Source organism: Copadichromis virginalis, linkage group LG10, assembly GCF_057382275.1.
Source record: "Copadichromis virginalis isolate Kocher_CV1m ecotype Utaka linkage group LG10, C_Virginalis_male_GT1.1, whole genome shotgun sequence".
NCBI classification, from domain to species: domain Eukaryota; kingdom Metazoa; phylum Chordata; class Actinopteri; order Cichliformes; family Cichlidae; genus Copadichromis; species Copadichromis virginalis.
This window is the reverse complement of record NC_140627.1, coordinates 924,222-945,000: the sequence shown is the minus strand read 5'-3', so window position 1 is coordinate 945,000 and position 20,779 is coordinate 924,222. Positions and strand designations below refer to the sequence as shown.

The 20,779-nt window shown below is 42.9% G+C and overlaps 1 protein-coding gene across 5 annotated transcripts in view; it reads right to left on the bottom strand.

Annotated features, from left to right (window-relative positions):
* tiprl (TIP41, TOR signaling pathway regulator-like (S. cerevisiae)) overlaps positions 1-20,404 on the bottom strand; it is a 21,556-nt gene extending 1,152 nt beyond the window's left edge. The window contains exons 1-11 of one of the 5 annotated variants that reach the window (XM_085469365.1): positions 20,300-20,383; positions 19,272-19,399; positions 18,665-18,844; positions 18,248-18,347; positions 18,043-18,174; positions 17,853-17,948; positions 17,693-17,755; positions 3,695-3,787; positions 3,054-3,230; positions 2,439-2,510; positions 482-524 (exon numbers count right to left, since the gene is read on the bottom strand). In XM_085469365.1, coding sequence (XP_085325491.1) covers positions 482-524; positions 2,439-2,510; positions 3,054-3,230; positions 3,695-3,787; positions 17,693-17,755; positions 17,853-17,948; positions 18,043-18,174; positions 18,248-18,347; positions 18,665-18,844; positions 19,272-19,396 — 1,081 coding nt within the window. In that variant the 5' untranslated portion in view covers positions 19,397-19,399; positions 20,300-20,383. Of the gene's footprint in view, positions 1-481; positions 525-2,438; positions 2,511-3,053; positions 3,231-3,694; positions 3,788-5,232; positions 5,352-12,259; positions 12,817-17,692; positions 17,756-17,852; positions 17,949-18,042; positions 18,175-18,247; positions 18,348-18,664; positions 18,845-19,271; positions 19,400-20,041; positions 20,278-20,299 lie in introns of those variants that run through there. The other 4 variants (XM_085469361.1, XM_085469360.1, XM_085469362.1 and 1 more) reach the window with 4 other exon arrangements.
* Between the last annotated feature and the right edge of the window lie 375 nt (positions 20,405-20,779).

Sequence of the window (20,779 nt, the reverse complement as noted above, 5' to 3'; positions counted from 1 at the left end):
TAACCACACACAGAGAGGTCTGGAGGACCGGCTCGTTTCATCTGCTGCACAATGCTGTCAAAATGCAAACATCCTGTTTCAGGGTGATGCTGAAGAAATGTTCAAAGAAATCATTCAAACCCTCAAACTACCATGAACTACCAACGCTGAATAGGTGTGCTCATAAATTTTAATAAGTGTTACTTTAGGTTCTGAAGGCTACGAATATTTGACGAAATACCAGTGGCTCACCACAAGTGTACCAAGATGATTTCAAATGATCTTATGAGAGCACTGAGACTCTACAATAATAAAAATCTACAATTTAAAATTGAAGCATTTTAGAAAATCTACATATTCGATTTCAGAGAAACGTTACTACAATTGAAGCTGTGGGGACTAACATCTGCGTTTTGTTCAGTCCATCCAACAGCTGCAAAGACTTTTCAGCCTGAACCAATCAGCAGACGGGCAGAATGTAACTTGAATGTAACAGACTTACTTTGTGGCTGCTCGTGGTGAGAAGCTGCTACAGCTGAACACACCTGGAAGAAAACATGGAGCAGGTAGCAGTGAAACAGGAGCTTCTGACCAAAGGTAAAGCACTGATTCATATTCATCGACATTTATTTTTGTACAGAGTAACAGAATTACCAGGGTCAATATTATCGGTTTTTATTGATCCACAGCATAAACCACTGTGATGGGCTTCAGTTCTGTAACATCAAGTTAAACTGAAGGTCTAATTTACACATGGCAACAAAAATTTCAGCCAGTGGGAACTTCAAATGTATAACTGGAGACCAGAGTCCACGTCAGAAAACCATCAAATGAGATAAAGCTGAGAGACTGGGATCGCTCAGCAGACGTGTGTGAGGCTGTTATTCAGCAAAAAGGATTTCAGTTCCTATGTGCAAACGATGTCCTCGTTCTGTTTAACAGCACAAAATCATTTTTATACCAAAAATTCAATCTTCAGCCGTGTTTCACTACAAGTATCTGCAGCCGTCTGCTGTGTGTAAAAGTATTAAAGTTATGTAACACTTTGTCTACGTCCACACTAGCCCCAGATAAATTTGAAAACGGCGTTTTCGTCTGAAAACGCGTCCACACTATCGTTTTCATAAAGGTGTGCGTCCAGTCCTGCGCATGTGTGAAGCGCAAGAAGATTCAGCCCGCCTCATTTCTGTCTGCCGTTCATTTACTTTCAGGCTCTTTGAAACGTGGCGGCAAAATGTCGAGGAAAAGCACCGAGTTTGTTAAATGGACTCACAATGAGGTGGAGTTGTAGCTGTGAGTAACACAAAAGTATAAAGTTGCAAAAGCGAGTGCGAGTTAAAGAATTTGAAGAAAAGCTCTCTGGAGCACGTGCAGACTGATTAATCTTTAATAGGGCTGTCAAACAAAACAGCTGCTGTGTAACGCCCTCCGCTATCTTAGTTTAATTGGTCACATGACTGCATCACATGACTAACATGTGTCATCGTTTTCAAAAAGGCTCCGGGTTCGCTGTTCACACTGCGACACGAAAACGGCGTTTTCAAATGTATCCGCTTTGGAGAGCGTTTTCAAAACGCTGCGTTTTCCTTGAGCAAAAACGGCGCCTCAGTGTGGACGGGAGGCCAAAACGGAGGGAAAAAGATGCGTTTTCAAACGGAAACACATTAGTGCGAACATGGCCTTTGATTCTTTACGATTCCACATTTTCAGGCTCAGAGCATCTTTCTGTCGCTATGTTTAAAAAGAGCAAACAAAGACTGATGTGCTCTGGTGAAGTGACAGTCGCGTTTGTGGCAAAGATTAACAAAAAAGGAAAAAAGAAGAAGCTGCGGGTGGGGAGCAGTGCTATGCTACAACACCACATACTGTGAATATTACAGGTGGACTGGGGGATCACTGGGGGCCACTATCAGGTTTTAAATGTGAAATGAGGAGCCTGGGACTGAACTCAGCACCGAGACCAGCAGGAAATAAACCTAAGAATAATGATGATGATGATGATGAATGTACACAGTCCAGGTTGGAAGCAGAGACGTTCTGTGGCTCACTGTGAGGAGAAGGGCTGGGATTACATCCTTCTTACTCCTTACTGACATGTAAACTCGTGTAATTTATTTAAAATGATACATCGTGGGACACATTCAATGGCAGGTGCTGCTGGCACCACTGTGGATGATGGTGCAGCTACCACTGCTGTACTTAGTTTGACTTTTTCTCTCTCGGCTCCACATCTCTCTACACTAAACTCTGCTCTGCACGGCGCACAGGGAGGAGATGTGATAGGGCAGTAATGAAAATGAACAAAGGGCTTGTTGCTCAGCGGCCCTTCGATCGACCCACTGGCCTCCCGGGCCAGTCCAGCCCTGGCTCCTCCTGTTAAGCTCCCACTGAAGCAAACCAAGCATATGCTTCTAGTCCACTATCAAAGAAGTGCTGTCTAAAGGTGTCGTACTGCTTACCTCGGCTGTGGTGCGACTGACAGCACTTAGCAGTGCTACAGACTCTCGCTCTGACTCGGTCAGTGTCCCAACCTGCAGAGACACCAACAAGGAAACACAGCAGATCCTGAATGGAAACTTTAAAGAGAATTCAGGAGAAATGTCGATCTGCACGATAACCACAAACTGCAGCAGGATGGAGGTGTGTGCACAAACCCGTGAACAATACACACAATTAATGTGATTAAATGTCATTAGGCCTGCTTTCCACACATGTTATGGATATAACTGCAGTAGCTGCACCGTGTTTGGAGGCAGCTAACTGTGATTAAACCAATGAAAAGAAAACACCACACCTAGGACACGTCAAAGCGCTCTCTGCAGTCTCTGTGTGTGTTCAACTTTGATGCTTTCTTGGGCCAAGCGCAGGTACTCTGGGACAGGAAGACCAGTTTAAACTTTGAATTAGCACTTCAAGTGCTCTCACGCCTTCCTCACTTCATCGCCAAGTTCACCACAACGTATCTTTGCACATTTTCCCTTTGATGAGATGGTTAATCAAATCTGACCTCCCACAGCAGTAGTACTTGTATCAGTGAGCTATGTTAAACAGTCATAAGGTGTCGATCTACCCACCTCCATATCAGTGGTCTGTTCAAAGTGTTGCAGCAGCTCCATGACGCCGCTGAGGTTGTTTCTGATCGAGTCTACAGACTCCTTCTGTGCACTCGTGAGCTCCTTCACCTGCGAGCACAGGGCTGAGTGTTTGGACTTTATAGACTTCAGGTTCTCCAGCACCACTGCCAGGTTGTTCTACAAGCACATGGTCAATCATCAGCCCACAGACTACATGCTCAGGTGTGTACCTGATTTTCTCTTATTGCCTTTCTGCAAACATGAAATGTTCTACCTCATGCATCACTCGTATCACTGAGTGACAAAGTGTTTTTCCCACTAGAAGCGCTGCATCCAGGTGAACTGAATGATAGCTCTGGGATTTCCGTCCCTCTTCTATGTCTTATTACATGTACTGGTTGGTACGGTTATAACTATTAGCATCTTTATGGGTATAGGCCGGTTCATCTTACTTTCACTTTAGTTGGAGTTTGTTCTTCTGTGTATCCTGATGACATCATGTTTTTTTTAACAAAAGACAAATAATACGCAACTTCCAAGCACAAAGGCCGCAGTGTTAGCAGCCAGTAATTCACTAAGAGCTCTTTGATTTTCTCTAGATCTGCCTGCAGATGCTGGGAGAAATGTCATCTGTTAGTCACCTCAGCTGGACATCCATTTTCTGCACTGCTGTTGATGAAGTCCAGCTTCAACCGCTTCTCAATGTAATCCAGGTCTGCCTCTGCCTTCAGAAACTGCAAAGACAAAGTGCATCACATTGTGGCACTGAACTTCCTGCACCATGTTCAGATTCTTTGCTGTTTGACTCAACATTCCTGGTGGAATCACACTTACAGCTCATTGCTTTATGTGAACCTCATCATGTTACACTATATCAAGTGCAGCGCCCATGTTCCTGTTCCAGGACAGAGTGTGTACTAGGCAGCAGGACTTTGGCATATCCAGGTAGCTTCAGGATTAAACCGGGGTCTTCTGTACCACTGGGTGGAAATCACCAAGAAACGTTCCAGATCAGAGATCAACAGGTATGAACTCACCACCTACTGACCAATGCATTCTCAGGACAGAGACACAAGGCTGCAAAGGTCTGGACATGTGCAGAGGAGGGACAGCGGATAAAGATGGTCTATGGTCCAGCAGTCCCCAGACAACATCAGCCATCAGATCTCCTCACTGTAGGGGGCCAGTGGTTCAAGTTTCTGATTTGATGAGTGATTGAGTGGTTCAGAGAGCACCGTCACTGCTGCTACCCTGACAGCTGTACTGCAGCCACATCGGAGCGAACTTAAGAAGGAAGTCGTCTGATTCGTTGTTTAGAGAGCACAAATGTGTAGATTACTCCAGCTTGAGCAGAAGTAAGGATCGATGTGTGCGCGCACACACACACATTATTATTTTAAATATTGTTCTTGTATTACAAGGTAATATTTGTATTTAGACTTATTTTCAATGGCTGTATTTACATTTGGATTACAGATAAGTAATTATCTGATATTGACTTTATTCCAGCTGTGAGGTAAATAAAGTGCATCTTTAATGCATTTATTGAAGGTGTGTAAACACAGAGGTGGTCCTTGCAGTTTTCAGATGCTTTGACAATACTATTGCACTACTAGTTGTCTGATACAGTAGTGCAATGAAGTCAGAGCATCTGCCAACAGCTTGAGGTTCACACACGGTAAACTTTGCAATAGTCCCAGGATTGCACAACCTGTACAGATGGTCAGCAGCACAGACAGACAGAGCTCAGCTACAGGCTGCACATCCTCCCATTTCCCTTCTGCAATAAGAGTTACGGGGAAGTAAGCACGCTTGTCTTTGGCACCGTGAGACTTGATGCACTGAGCCATGTGCAGGAGACAGCTGGTGTTTGAGACGGTCTCGAAAAACAAACAATCTGTGAATAAAAGTCCTAAAACAACAGAGCGATGCTACACTTGGTCCCGCTGCGGACTGCTTGCTCCGAGTTGCTCTGTGACGTTCGAGTGGCGGCGATGTTGAAACTAGCCGAGCTCCTTCGCGGTCCTGCGGTATTTGATGGGCCTGACTTTGGATTATTTCTTAGCAGAGAACCGTGAGTCGCCTGCTGTGAGCGGCACACCGTGTGCAAAGCTACGATCAATAGCGGTTCAACAGCCAAAAGATACAGTCGGGAAAAGGAGTTTGACGCTGTGCTTACCATCGCCTCAAGCTTTTCAACTGTTGTCTCCATGTTGAACAGTTTTCACCCTGAACGTGGGCGCTGTGATTGGCCAGCTGTCAGGAAGGAAGAAAGCTGATTGGACGTGTGTCAGAGCCGAGAGCTGTGCGCCATATTACTCCCAGTCTGTTTCTGTGTTTGGCGCCCCCCTCTGGCTTGGAGTGAGATGAGTCCTGCTGAAACATTTTAGGATCTTCCTGATAGTGATGGGATTCCGGAACTTTTTAGAGAACCGGCTCTTTTTAGAGAACCGGCTCTTTCAGCTCGACTCAATAAAAGGACCCGATACTTTCGGCACCTAACCGACTCTTTAGGTTGTTTTGTTTCTTTAGTTAATTTATTATTAACAACAATATAAAATTATGCACAAAAGGAATTACTAATGTAAAAAAAAAGTGGCTTTATTTATATATGTTTATATATAAATATATACGGTGGCCCCTAGAGACAAAGCACGTACAAACTCCAAAAAGCATGTACAAACTCCAAAACACATTTCTAGCGTTAACTTAACTTCCAAAACAGAGCTACCTAGATCACTTAAATTACACATTGAAAGCATATGTGTATTGTTTGTATATTTATACACCAGCACTCATATATATTCAAACAATTAAAAAAAAAAAAGTTCATTTACCTGTTACTACCACACACCAAATCCGGTCGTTGGTACTTGCTGGCTTGTGTAGCCACTAGGTAACAAAAGCTCAACACTGCGCCCTAGCATCCTGGAGAACTTCTGTTGTCTTTTGTACGTGTTTTGGAGTTTGCACGTGCTTCGGGGTTTGTACCTGCTTCGGAGTTTGTACATGTTTTGGAGTTTTCACGTGCTTCAGAGTTCGGACATGTTTTGGAGTTTGTATGTGCTTTGTTAGTGGCCACCGTAAATATACTTTTATTTATTCACTCCACATAAAATGTAATAAATAAATCATATAATACAAAAACCAACTATTCACATTTCAGCTTTTATCTATTTAAATTTTCCTTTTAAACAAATTTAAAATGAAACAACACAAAACACTGCAAACCACAACACAATTAAATATAAATTAAAATATGAAAACAAAAAGAACATGCATATTCTCTGTCATATGGGCCTGCATGAATAAACTTTCTGTATCCGTTATCATCCGCAACTGAAAATAGTTGTGGATGATTACTATACCTTTCTAATGTGACGCAGGGCTCTAGACTAACTTTTTGCCATGGTTGCACTGGTGCGCCTAAAAATAAAATTTAGGCGCACCAGCACAAAATTTAGTCGTACAAGCACAAAAGTTAGGCGTACCCAAATTTTTTAACTGCATTACTTAACACCGCAGTTTTACATGTTCACGTTTTTTTTGATTTGTAAATGATTAACTAACAACCTTTCAAAATGATTAACTTGACACCCCCTTTGCTGCCCAAATTAACAGCAGCTCCATCAGCCCCCATAGCAATGATTTTATCCAACCAGTTACTGCACTGGTCCCCAAGAGCAGCAAATGCTTTCTTTGAGGCAGCATAAATTCCTAAACAAAAAAAAAAAAAAAAAACATTTACTTATCAGATCAAGAGTTTACAATGCAGTCTTTTTCAGTTTGAGTTTCTATATTCATGTATTATTGCTATGTTTAATTTTCAATGATGCTAGATATGGTTAATTCAGTAACACGATGTAATATTATTAATCATATACATAGGCTACGTGACATGACATGGCTTACCTTGGGCATGGGCATGCTGGACCTCAATGTGTCCAATCAGTATATTCGCTGGTCTTCCTTTTTGCAAGATACGAGCGTACACAATGACACATTCTTTTGTGGCGATGTCTGTGTCTCCATCGATCAGGAAGGCCATGTATGTACTGTTCGCAATTTCCACTGACGTCTTTTTTTTCAGTGTGTCAGCGATTACGCCTATAAACTGGGCGCACACAACATCATTGCTGTATGTGGGGTTTATGTCCAAGCCATTTTTCCTGTGAAGAGTTATTTCTGACTTGAACTTAGTAAACGGAACTTCTTCTTTTGCAATATTGTAGGCGATGTTAAACTTAATGATCATCTCGGCCTCCTCCGATGACCTGTTTACTCCTGCCTGCCGCTGAAAGGCAGTGGGGAGCGGGGACATTTTGGCAGAGCATTTATCGCGGCATATAATGTGTCTTCTCGATGCTGTATGCTTTTTCAGCGTTTCAATTCGAAACGTATTAGCACCAGTGACAAATGCTGTGTTGCCGGCCATGGTCTTTCCACACTCGCGACAATAAATGCAGTGCATCATATTGTCAGCTTGGCTGTATCTTAGCCAGGGAAACTGGTCAAGCCACTCGATTCGAAATCTATACATTTTCTCACTTTTACTTTCAGTGGACTCCGGCTGGGAGTCGATCGTATGTGGCTCATTTTCTGATGCCGTCTCTGGACCAGTGTTTGACAAAAACGGAGAGGTTGATGGCTCCGTGTCAGAGCGCTGGCTCAGAATTTTGGACTGATCAGGCCTTAACTTAACGAAAAAGTTATCAATTGTTCTTTTCATATTTTCTCAATACCAACTTCATACACTTCTGACCTGGGCTACTCACCCATCTCTATCTGCCTGCACTTTCAAACGTAAACACAAATAGGTCTGCAGGAATATCTGGACCACGGCCAATCACAGAGGTCCCCGCCTCTGAGTATCTCTGATTGGTTTAGAACACGACATGGGCATAATGTGTGTCTGTTGTTGAACACACGGAGACTTTCAGGGTTGCTGAAACTTTTTTTTTCCGAGAAAATACTTGGTTGCACCGGTGCGACCAAGTATTTTTTTTACTTGGTCGCACCGGTGCAACCAAGTATTTTTTATTAGTCGCACCATGGAGAAATTTGGTCGCATTTGCGACCAAATTGGTCGCACTCTAGAGCCCTGTGACGTTGTTGTCCCTGGCTCTCTTTCTCTGTCTCTCCCTCCCGCTCTGTTCCTGTGCTACTGAGAGTGTAACTACTGCCCCTCCCACCTCTTCCCAGCGCAAGCACAAGGCTCGAGTGCGGAGTGAAGCGGGAAAAAAGTGCGAGAGAGAGAGAGTGAGAGAAAGAAAAAAGAAAACCCACGGCTCGCCATAAGGAGCCGGCTCGCATCGTCCACGTCAAAGAACAGTAAATTTACGCTACGGTAGGATGTTTTGACAAGGTAGGACGTTTTGTCAGAACACCGGCTCTAAGAGCCATTTCGTTCGCGACCGACACATCACTACTTCCTGAGAGTTACAGACACATCGAACCGACCTCCTCTCTCATTTCTCTTTCTCGCATTATATTAAATAAATAACCTGGTGCGTTATGTTCTTCTTTCCATAATCTTCACATTTTCAGGTATTATGCCTTCCAGTCACGTAGATAGCAAACATTTTGAATTTACACCTTTTCTCACCGCTTTGTTTGGCCTGTGAGAGGAAGCCAAAGCACCCAGAGAGAACAAACAGACACGGGAGAACACAGCCGGGTCAGATGGAGGATTCAAATTCAGGGCGCTCCTCCCGCCAGGCAACGGAGCAAACCACTGTTCCGCTGTACTGCACAGGGTGTGTTATATTATGTGGATTGAAAATGTGACGTCATTCAGGGGTAAAACCGCAAAGAATTCTGGGAACTCGTGGCAAGAGGTACTAGCGCACGCAGGCTTTCAGTAGAGATTGAAAATGTGACGTCATTCAGGGGTAAAACCGCAAAGGATTATGGGAACTCGTCTAGTACCTCTTGCCACACAGGCTTTCAATTGAAATTACATTACACAGCGATAAAAAGAAACACAAAAAATGGCAAGAAGCTGTTGTATTATTAACTGCAATAGCCGGTCGCATGACAGCCACGGGAAGCCGACGGGTAAAGAGATCGGTTGTTATCGGATTACGTCGTTGAAGAGAAATTGTTCGAGCCATGTTTCCGAAGTAACAAAGAGGCGACGGATGGCCTGGATTGCAGCCATTCAAAGATCAAATATAACGTCCCAGAACCCTCCAGCTCACATGTTAGTCTGCTCCAAGCATTCCCACAAAGGTCAGTCTTCTGTTGTAGTTAATACGTCATTTTTCATAACATAATTGGTGATATAGGTTACAAGCAAGTCTGGCGCTGAACAGAAATTGTCGCGCTATGCTCCTTTGTTTATTGTGCATAAATAGTGAATTGTCCTGACACAATATTGCGTTTCGCTTCTGTTATTATGGTACATTGACAAAAACATATACTTTTATTCACAGGATAAAACAGTTTTTTTGTATCACTAATTGCCCAGTACGATTACAGCATACAATATTATTGTCACTGCTACATTTCTGTAATGCGAACCAGAAATTATTTCCACTACTAATTAACGGTTAACGAATGTGTATTTATGAAGACGATTTGTGAGACTGGTAAACTTATGATACGTACAATGGTCTTTCGTTCTACACGGTGCATTTCAAGGTCCTGTACTCATCCGTCGGTAAACTGTACCTGGGCTTGTTGCAGTGACCTGAAGTTACTAAAAACTTCATGAGTGTATGCACTCACTCCAAGAACTGTATAATTATAAATATGAGCGTGGTGAAAGTTGGGCAGCACGCTGACGTATTTTGTCCACTCTGTGTGCTCGTAAGGATCTAACACTTTCACTCCTTTGATTTTTTTTCCTTGTATCTTTTCTTTGACATTTCATCAAGTCTGTCTTTGTACGGACCGGCATTGTTCTCCTTCGTTTTGTACATTCCCTTTTTGGGGGGCAAAGAAAAAAACAAGAATTTATTGGAACCGGAGAATGAACGTTTTGCGGTGCTGCAAATGCTTGCATTTGATGCGGTACTTGGATTGTTTTGCCACGAGTTCCCGGCATGCAATGCGCGAAAGTCACGTGGTCTTTCAATCTCTATACTGTTGTTCAGTGATGACGCAACGAATCCTACTTCCGGGTCTAAAGTAGTCTGCGTTTAATATGGCTTTTGTGTTGTTAACATGTTTAATGTTATGTATTTTCTTCTATTTGATCTCAAAAAGCTCCTAAAACAGTCAGTGATCACCGTTGACCTCCCTCGGCTTTTATTACCACTAATCATTTATTTAAGCTCAGTTTTTAAAACCTTAGGATGTAACTACAGCCCAGCCCATGCAGCAGTATATGAATGACTAACCTCGTATTGTGGATGGATTATCTCAGTTGTTCTCCTGGCTGAAATTTGGTCCTTTTACAGCATCCTGCCACGCGATTACATTTGTTCCTGACCACCGAGAACACTCACGTTAACTTTTATCGAGTGGGAAAAAAGTTAGCTTGTTTATATTATGCTAACATAGCTGTGTCGCTAGCGGTCACGTAGCACATCATTATATACCAGCTAGCCCAACTTCAGTAACCCTACAAACGTCACTGCTGTTTAGTTTTCTGTCTTCATTTATGCTGGAAGTGATAACAGAGCTGTACGTTTGAATTTGTTTCCAAAACCCCGCAGTCAGGACATGCTATATTGTATTTAGATAGAAGCTAGCGAGCTAACTCCCTGCTAACTTCTAACTCCGTTAAATGTCATAAATTCCGTTTTCATGGATGCCTGGATGTTAAACTCAATTGTTACACCTGGTAGAGCAGAACGCTGATCATTTTATTAAAGATGAAAGACTTTAGACAGTTTTTCAACTCTCAGTAATGCCATAGTGATCGTTTGATATATGGACCTGCAGCGGAGTTTAGGCCCAGACACTGCTAGTGACGTCAGACTGAACAACCGGATAGAAAAACGGTTCATTACTCGAAGCTTTTCAACACAGTCCACTCTGGTGACATCTGGTGGCCAAATATATGAAGAGCAGCTTGAATCCACAAAATAAAACCAACTGCCTCATTATGATTGCCCACTCGATAGAGTGGAGTTCTGCCTGATATTGGGCCACCGTTGTGTTGCTTTAAACGTGTATTTATGGGGGTGAAAAAAATGTTATTTCTTTAATAAATAATTTTGACCAGTAAACTTTCCTTGTTTAAACATGCACCATGGTTTGGTCTTTGCTTGTGACTTCTCGATGTTGGTAAATACAATAATTGAAAAAATACCACGCTACATATAATATACATATAATAATGTACAACACATTTTGGAGTATATTTCTGCTGTGAGGTCCCGCCTCCTTGTACTTATGCAATTAACCGGGTTCCAACCCGGACAAACGGATCAGATTTTCACCCAGGTGTCATCCACATATCTGAACCAATGGCTTGGTGGTGTTCCAGGGTAGGATAGCAAAGCCCTCTTTTCCACTTCTTCCATGTACAAATTGGCCACAATGGATGAAACTGGGGAGCCCATGGCACACCCATGTTTCTGCCTGTGGAACTGACCCTTGTATGTGAAGTAGGTGGAATGAAGACACAGTTCAAACACACTTGGTCGGTGCTGAGAGCGGTCCTGTTGCTGAGGTTGGGGTCATCCTGTCATCTCTTACGGACCACCTTCAGTGAAGACAGATGTGAAGCCTGATCTTGAAAGTTGAGCAGATGTCTGTCTCCTGAGTCTGATCTGGGAGCTGCTTCCACAGGAGGTGGGTACTGTAACAGGCCTTTTAGAAAACGCCAGCTACCACCAATCCTGTGGCAGAGGTTTACTGGAACAACATGCTCTTAAAAATATGATGCACTCACATCATCACACACGACTCTGTATATTCTGCCAGTGCAAGAGTGGAGCTCCCAACTCTCTTTCATGGTTGTTATACACACTCAGGGAATTCTTTCTGGATAATGACGATTATGTCTGTTATAAATTACATTATTTAATGTAATAACAATTCATATTTTAAACATTTTTTGTGCAACATTATTACTGCCATTATGCTGTTATTACAAAACACTATCATCACATGTTCTCATTGTTCACCTGGTGAGGCTCAAAGCGCTCCCAGCTGGAGTCCAACCGGAACGCTGTCTGATAGAGGGAATGATTTAAAAATGTTGATACTGTTTTGTCAGGAAAGAACTATCGACCACACACAAAGCAACGTAGTTACTACACAAACAAAATTTATGTGGCCATATGGGAGACATTTGAATCTGAAGGTGCTTCCGACACAAAGGAAAAATACACTTCTTCACCTTCAGCAGGGATATTTACACAAACTGTTGATTTTGAATTTGGAAAATACAGGATTTGTTTGTTTTGTTTTGTACCGATGAACTAATATTAGAAACAGTTATTCTACAATGCTTTATGTTACAAAGCAAGTCTCATAATAAGAAATGTCAAATATGAACAAAACAGGAAGCAGATTCTAGTTTTAAGGGCAAACTATATGAAAAAAGTTGTTCCTGTACAGATAATTGTAAGAGCAGTCGTGGCTTTGTGTTGGTGTGAGATAAAGGAACAGTTTAAGACTAATATTTCTGTTTGTCACTATGCAGAACAGTTAGCGCGGATCTTTCACTATACTGTCACTCAATGACTTTATTATCAGCTGTGTGAGTCTGCAGCACAGGAAGTTCCAGCTTCTCACACTCGGTCATCTTCAGGGTTAAGTACTGGGCCACCTCGTTGGGATCGGTGAACAGTGGAGCCGGAACATTCTGAAGAGGAGGACACAACGAATCAAACTGAAGAACTAATCTGGAGTCAAAATAAAAACCACATATTAAAGTAAAAATTGATCTGAATATTCATATTTATATAAAAAACAACAAATAATAATGTACTTCAGAATCACCCATGAAAAACAAAAATCCTAAATGCTGTATAAACAGCATCATGAACGTGTGATGGTGCAGTCAGCATGTCAGTGTGAGCAGTCCTGGTGCTGCTTCAGACAACACGAGTACACTGAGCTCACCACAGCTCCCAGCTTCCTCTGCAAACACACTGCTAACATGCTGGGGTTCTTCTGCACACTGACATCTCGTCCCAGGACGGGCACAGGCAGCTGTCTGACGCTGGTTTCATTATTATTGTTGTTGTGATACAGTTTTAGTACATTTCCATCGTCACCCTTAGCCCTCTACAACATGAATTTAACTGTTTTGTTCTGATTTCTTTTTTTTTAGAATTAAATATTTCATCCTACATTTTGATAGCTTGGAGCGTCCTCTACTGATACATCAGCCAACAAGTATCCACAGGTAAGCCAGCGGTCTGAGAGCGACGTGCTGTCAGGATAATAACTGTGAGGTGTTGAGGATGTGGCTGAACAGACTTTGAACATGAGAAGGATTTTAAATTCAAGTCTGAATTTATCAGGGAGCCACTGAAGAGAAGCTAATAATCTCTTTGCAGTGCCAGTGGGCGGAGCTTTGAGTCAACTGAAGGCTTTTCAGGTCATGTTTTGGACATCCTGAGAATAATGAACCCGTTTTTTAGCAGCACTCTGACTCAGGATGTTTCTAACTTTAATGACATTGCACAAATGAATCAGGCGAGCTCTACGTATTTGTTGAAAGTACACCTGAGGCCATCTGAGCCAAGTATCAGGTTGGACATCAACTTTTAACATTTTTAGGACCAAGTATAATATTCCTCTTTTGGAGATGATGAGTTAACTCTTTGATTACTTCTCTTTCAAAACGTCTATAATGAAGATAAGATATCAGTCTATAATTAGCCAAGGCAGCTGGATCAAGTAAGGGTTGGAAGTCCGTGGTATGTAACCTGTTAATAAAGACAGATTCATCCTGTTAAAACCCGAAGCATTAATTCATAGGGAAACAGATGGACACCATCTGTCCAGGTTTTCCCACAAAGTTTGCCAATAAAACCCACGTTGTTTTTCTGGACACTGCTCAGACAGGAGAACGCTACTAGTCCAGGTGGAGAGGGGACCACAGAAAGCTTCAGAGTCTGACATCTTTTTAGCAAAACTACCATCGACACAGTATTGGTAAATGGACTGATTCTTATATAGCACTTTTCTTCTCTCCCACAGCACTCAAGGTGATCTATACAACATGCTTTATTCACCCATTCATATTGTTCTATCCTGTTTCCATCTAAGCAGCAGAACAGACTTCACCAACTTCACGAGGACATGACGTACTCTAGGGGGCGCTGTGTTTGCTGCCCAGGACCGAGGAGCCTGATTGGCAAGTTTACCCTGAAGGACATCCATGGAGGACATCGTTTAGCATGTCCGGTTTGGCGGTGGGTCAGTGATGGTCTACGGAGGCATGTCCATGGATACCCACCCTCACCTGACCCCAATCCAACTGAACACCTCAGGGACATCATAGTTCGGTTGCACCTCGGACTGTCCAGGAGCTCGGTCCAGATCTGTGAGAAGAGCTGCTAGTGCACCGGAGGAGCATGGTCCCATGTTGTCAGGCATGCATGTGGCGGCATAAACACTACTGAGGCCCATTCTGGCAACAAGCACTAGCCTGGTGCACATTTTTGTTCACTTTGATTTACAGCTTGTCTTTGAATTCAGCCTGTGATTATTTTCATTTCATGTTGTGGTATCCTTCCTTTTCTAACACATTAACCAGTCCAGTCAGTAGATTATATTTTTTAAAGCTCAATGAGGATAAAACTGAAATCCACCTTACAGGCATCAAATCCAACCTTTTGAAGGCGAACCATTTCTCTCTCACCATCGATAACTCCAGTTTTCCCCTCTCCTCAGGTTAAGAGCCTTGGTGTCATCCTAGACAGTTCACTGTCCTATAAATCTCACATCAATAATCTCACCTGCCCATTTCCATCTATGCAGCATTAACAGATTACATCCTGCACCCAGTCTACATCCACAGTCTCGTTACCTCCCACCTTGACTATTGTAATTCTCTCTTACATGGTCTCCCCCCAAAATCCCTCCATCAGCTTCAACTGGTTCAAAACTCCGCTGCCTGCATTATTACCAGACAGATTATTACCAGATTATTACCAGAACCCCTCCTACCAGCACATCACCCCTGTTCTTCAGGAATTTCACTGGGAGCCTGTGAAATTCCGAATAATATACAAACTTCTTCTGCTCACCTTCAAGGCCCTTCATGACCTTGCTCCTTTTTACCTTTCTGACCTGTTAAGCACCACCTGTTCTGCCGTTCACTTCGATCCTCTTCTTCTGTCCAGCTTGCTGTGCCTTCCTTCCGCCTCACCACCATGGGAAGCAGAGCCGTCAGCTGCTCCGCTCCCAGGCTGAGGAACTCTCTCCCCCAGATATAAGAAACACTTTCTCTCCCCCAATTTAAATTTCAACTCAAAACCCATCTGTTCAAATCTGCATATTCACTGTGAACCTAATGTTTGTTCATTTTATCTTGTGCTTTTTTGTTTTTATTGTTCTTCATCTTGTTATTGATCTATTATGTGTTTTACTCTTTGTTAAGTGTCCTTGGTTGTCTTGAAAGGTGCTTTTAAAATGTACTATTATTATCAGGCCTCGCAAAATTTCAAACTCCCTGGTAGCCCTTCGGGCAGGGACTCTTCAGTTTTAGCCCAAAATAAATTTAAGTAGCCCGAATAAAAAAGAGAGCAATGTTTTGATTGATGTTTTGTTTCTCGTTTTGTTTCCGTTACAATATTATACATTAAAGTATAATATTGTAACGGAAACAAAACATTAATCAAAAAATTGTTGAAAAACAAATTACAACATTGTATAAAAATGACAATCATCAACTCAAATACTTGGTTCTAATTGAACAGAAATTTCTATGAACTTGTAAGAACTGTGTAGGACACGAATCAGTCTGTGTCAGAGCCTGAATCTGACATTTCCACTGAAGTCACGGTAAGAGGCAAGTGGAACCAAGATCGAGGCCGTTTGCTTTTTGAAGTTTGCAAAGACTGCTAAATTTTGCCAGTGGTAGTTCACTCTTTGCAACATAGTAGCTGTTCTAAACAGATTTTTCAGGTTTATTTTTAATATGTTATTTGCAATTGGTGTTTGTTCTGGGAAAGATATTGCAGACTGAGCAATAATGCATTTCTTGCATTTCTCATGGGTTCTAATGGGGGCCTTTCTTAAAATGACTGGTCCCAGTAACAAAGGCGCTTGTCGACTCAGAAATCGAGGGAAAACCAACAACACACCCGGCAGAACATTATGTTATTTACACGGGTGCACATAAGTGGTCCGCATGTGCGCATTCGCTGTCAAAATAAAAGACGCGCACCAGATAAGAAGTTGCAGCGCGCGTTTGCGTCCATATAAAAGGCTGTTTTTGTCCTAGAGTGGGATTTTCACGGCACATTCTGCACCACATCTCTGTGCGTTCATCATTTGTTTGAAGCCAGCTCACCTCCTGCAACCACTTTTCCGAGAATACGCGCTTCTTTTGTGGTTCGGACTCCTGACATTTCTTTGGAGGTGGAGGAACACCAAAGTAATTGCTTAAAGGAGCTTCTTCGACATCTTTAAGAGTTCTAAACAAACGTCTGTCCTCCTCCTGAAAATCTTATGTACGCAAACACGCGTTACAACTTCTTATCTTGTGCGTGTTTTTTATTTTGACAGCGAATGCGCACCTGCGGACCACTTATGTGCAGCCCTGGTTATTTAGCTCGTCATATTGCAGCCACAGAAATTATTTTGTCCATGAAACCATAAAGCTGCACTTTCTTTTTGCCTTATAGTCTGATTTGTCATAACTTCTCCGTTTTGTGGTAAGCTTTTCTTTGGCTGTCACTTCTTCACCCTGACCTGTCTTATTTGGCTCAGCAGAACTAAAATATATATCCTGCTGCTTTTACACACTCACTCACATAAGCTCAGCGATTCTCTGCGATCAACCTCTCACATGTTTAAGCTGCGGGAGATTTCACTTGTCATGTTTGCATAGTAAGCTAACGATTAATAAGATGATGTCAGAGGAATTGGTGCACAAATTATCATCACTCACAGATCAGTGCTGTCGCTCTCTATACACAGTTCACGCGATTGCAAAGTGAAAGCAAAAAACAAGCGCAAATTCAAACGCGATTTCAATATGTCACATATTGACAGTGGCTCACCGATGCCAATGACACAATTACCCAGCTACATTTCTGAAAGAATGCAAAAGCATTGACATATATTTTTCCTACGATAGCCCGACGGGCAGGGAAGAGATAGATTTTGGTAGCCCGACTGGAAAAATCACTAGCCCCGGGACGTCGGGCTAGCGATTTTGCGAGCCCTGATTATTATTATTATTATTGTTAGATGTCCAACCCCACTGAGATGTGATGTGTGCCAGTCTATAAAAGCTACAGATTTCTTTATAAGCTGGATCTTCAGATATAAAGTTCTCCTTTGAAAAAACACAAACATTTCTGTAAACATCTCATCACAAGAACAGACACAGTTATTAACAAATCCAAAAGGAGTCGGTGCTAGAATAAAGTGCCAGACGACGTTCAAACTCACACAAAGCCTTTCGTGAACATGAAAATATTCGGGCTCTGCTTTGGATCGAAGAAGCCAGTAAGTGGAAATAAATAACAGAATCACAGCTCTGTGTCACTGCTCACCTTCAGCTCTGAGATTTTGCTTTCCCTCGTAGTGAACTCTCGCAGCATGTAATCCTTCCCAGCCTGAAACCAAACGTTACATCACGTGAGTCACTTTGAAGTCTGTCACCTGCCCGTGATGAAGTCTGGCAGCACACTCTCAGGTGATGAAACAACTTACCTCGTGATATAGTCGAGTATCGTTTATTCTAATCAGCACTCCGTCCACTCGCAGGAAGAAACGCATCAACAGGAAGAAGCTGGTCGGCATCACTCGCTGCATCAACAAGAAACATCATCGTCATCATCAGTGTTAAATCGGCTGCTCATTTGGATTTGGCAGTCCCACGGGACAGGAAGACGGCACTCACAATTTTGACGCTAAGCATAGAGACTCCATGGTCGTGCAGCTCATCTTCAAACAGCAGCACCTCATCAAAGAACATGATGTGTTCCCGAGCCTTAAGCTTCTCCATGTCAATACGCTCGGCAGTCTCAGACACCTTCACACGAAAACCTCACATCACTTTCTTACAAACCTGTGACTGAAGAGTGAACAGTGTCAAACCTGCCTACCTTTATCTGCATGCTTTCTCCTGTCAGAGTGCCTCTGTAGTCTGTGGTGTACGTCCAGTCATAAGGTCGGATCACATCTTTAGAGTGTTCAGAATCAGCTCTGGAAGGGATATCATCCAAGATGTTTAGCTCAGTAAGCCAGTGTGACCCTGAGCCTATACTACACCTTTAGCTGACAGAATGAACGCACCACACTTTGTTCTCTAGGGTATGACTGAAACACCAAGACCTGTCAAATACATTGGACAGTAGCTGACAGTCAGAAAATTGGTGCAACGCAGCGGCGTCGCAGAAAATCTGCCGCAGAACGCCGTAGACAGACACAGCAGCACGCCGAGTCCCAAGTACTGGTCTAAAAGTGGGTTTTTATCCAAGCAGAGAAGATTATCTGACAGAAGCTAACAGTGAGCGTCTTACCTGCTCTCCTGCCATTCCTGAGCACACGCCACCTTGACGCTATCCTCCATGTTGCTGACTCTCTTCAGGGAATCAACAGCATTGAATTCAATCCCGTAACCGTCCGTGTGCTGGATGCGCAGTATGTTGTCTCCAAACAACATCTCTGGAAGAGAAGGCATGTTCATGTCTTCTGCTAGCCTGGAAAGTCAAACAGTGAAGACTGATATCAATCAGGTTTTCTCATCTATTCTAGTCGTTTTGGGAGGATTCAAAACATCAGAAACAAATCGAGCAGCGCCTGCAACAATATTAGTTTGTTTTCTTTAACGTGTCGCGGCTGCTTCTTTCAGTGTCTACATTATTCATTTATGGTTATTTCTATTTTTCCACCATGTGATCACATCACAGCGAGAAGATGTGATGATGCTCGGTGCGTTGCTGTCTGATGAAGAGGACGTGTTACAGCTTTTGTGATGCAATAAACAGGCAAAAACAGCTGATCATGTAAACACGACTCATGTGGACACACACAGACTCTACTGTTTGGTACTCTGACAGTCCGCCTGGTTACACAGGCTGGACCCAACACAGCTTAGATGATATTAAAATGTGACAAATATCTCACCGTTCAATGTCCTTGGACTTCATGATGTGGTTTTTGGAAGCAGTCACTTTCCATGGTCCAAAGTTGAAGTCCTGCTTACTGCTCTTGAAACCATGTGACATCATCATGGACAGAGAGGCCAGCATCAACTGCAAGACAAACATCAGCAGGTTTGTCCAAACAGAACAGGTGGACAGTATCTGCTGTTCAGAGCTTATGGTGTGTTTGTCTGTTTAAATGCGATGACTTTGTAGTTGTCATGTGTTGTCTTTGTTAGAATCTGGCAAGGACACAGTGAGCTCCTTCCACCGATGCAAAATCCCTTTCCAGACATTTTCACTAAAAGGGCGATTTACTGGCTGTAGCTGGTCCCAAAGTTGAAACCACTCACAGGAGTAGTTGTGGAAATTTCGACTGTGGGAAACCCGCTGATGATTTGCAGAAGTGGCCCACAGATGCTGACCATCCAAATGATCCCTGGTCAGGGTTTTCAAAGCTGCTCAAACGTGGGCACCGAGACAGAAGAGCAGCACTGTGCCAGTGAAGAGCTGTGACTACAGTCAGGGTCAGCTCCGTGCCCGCCAGCTGCTGCACAACAATCCGAGAAAATCACTGCGCAGCGCATTTTGCTAAAGAGGATAAAAATCCCAAATAACAGAGACATCCGAGGTTTAAAAAAAGGAAATTCTTGTCAGCCGTGCAACATTTAGTTATTCCTACAAGCTGGTCGGTTTGTAGCAATAACTAAATGTTGGTCAGGCCGTCAGCAGCTTTATTATGAGTGAACATACCGAATCTGTGACTCGTATTATTATAAACTTGCACGATCTGCACACTTAAAGTAGCTGAGGCTCGGTTCACGCACAGCGTGTTTGCCGTGTTACAGAAACAAATATTAGCACAAAGGCTCGCCGGACGTTTGTTTCCCTGCGCTGACTCGATGTTCGCTCAGGCAGCTCCATATGCTTCGTCCCAGTTTAGGCTGTGAACGTAAAGCTCTGCGGTCAAACACACAGGCTGTACACAAACACACAAACACATTCATTTACCTTGATGTTGTTGTCGAGCGTTACCTGTCATTGGAGGCTCCCGGGTACGCCGGTGAAATCTGCCCGGTGATGTTTGTGACGCTCGCACTTTGGTTCCACTTTCAAACCTTTCTTTAAAAAAAAAAAGATAACAATCATTTTTCGGTGTTTGTGGGTGAACACGAATTCAGTTTTCAGGTGAACACGAATTCACAGTGTTTCATTAACATAAAACATTTTGAAATAAATTCGGAGAGTTAATCGTCTGTTTTTAGAACTGCGGCTGTCGGTCTTACTGTTGGCCGGTTTCAGCCCACCCCTCCTTCCTCTGGTCTCCTGGCCCCAGCCTCCTCCTTTGTCCTCGGTCAAAAGCAGCCATGCCTTATTCAGCACTGAAATCTTAACGATGATATGCATGCTCGATTTGGAAAACATTTGATCCTGATGCAGTCCTCTGCATTTATGCCTGTGACATGCTCCAAGTCAAACAGTTGTGAGCCC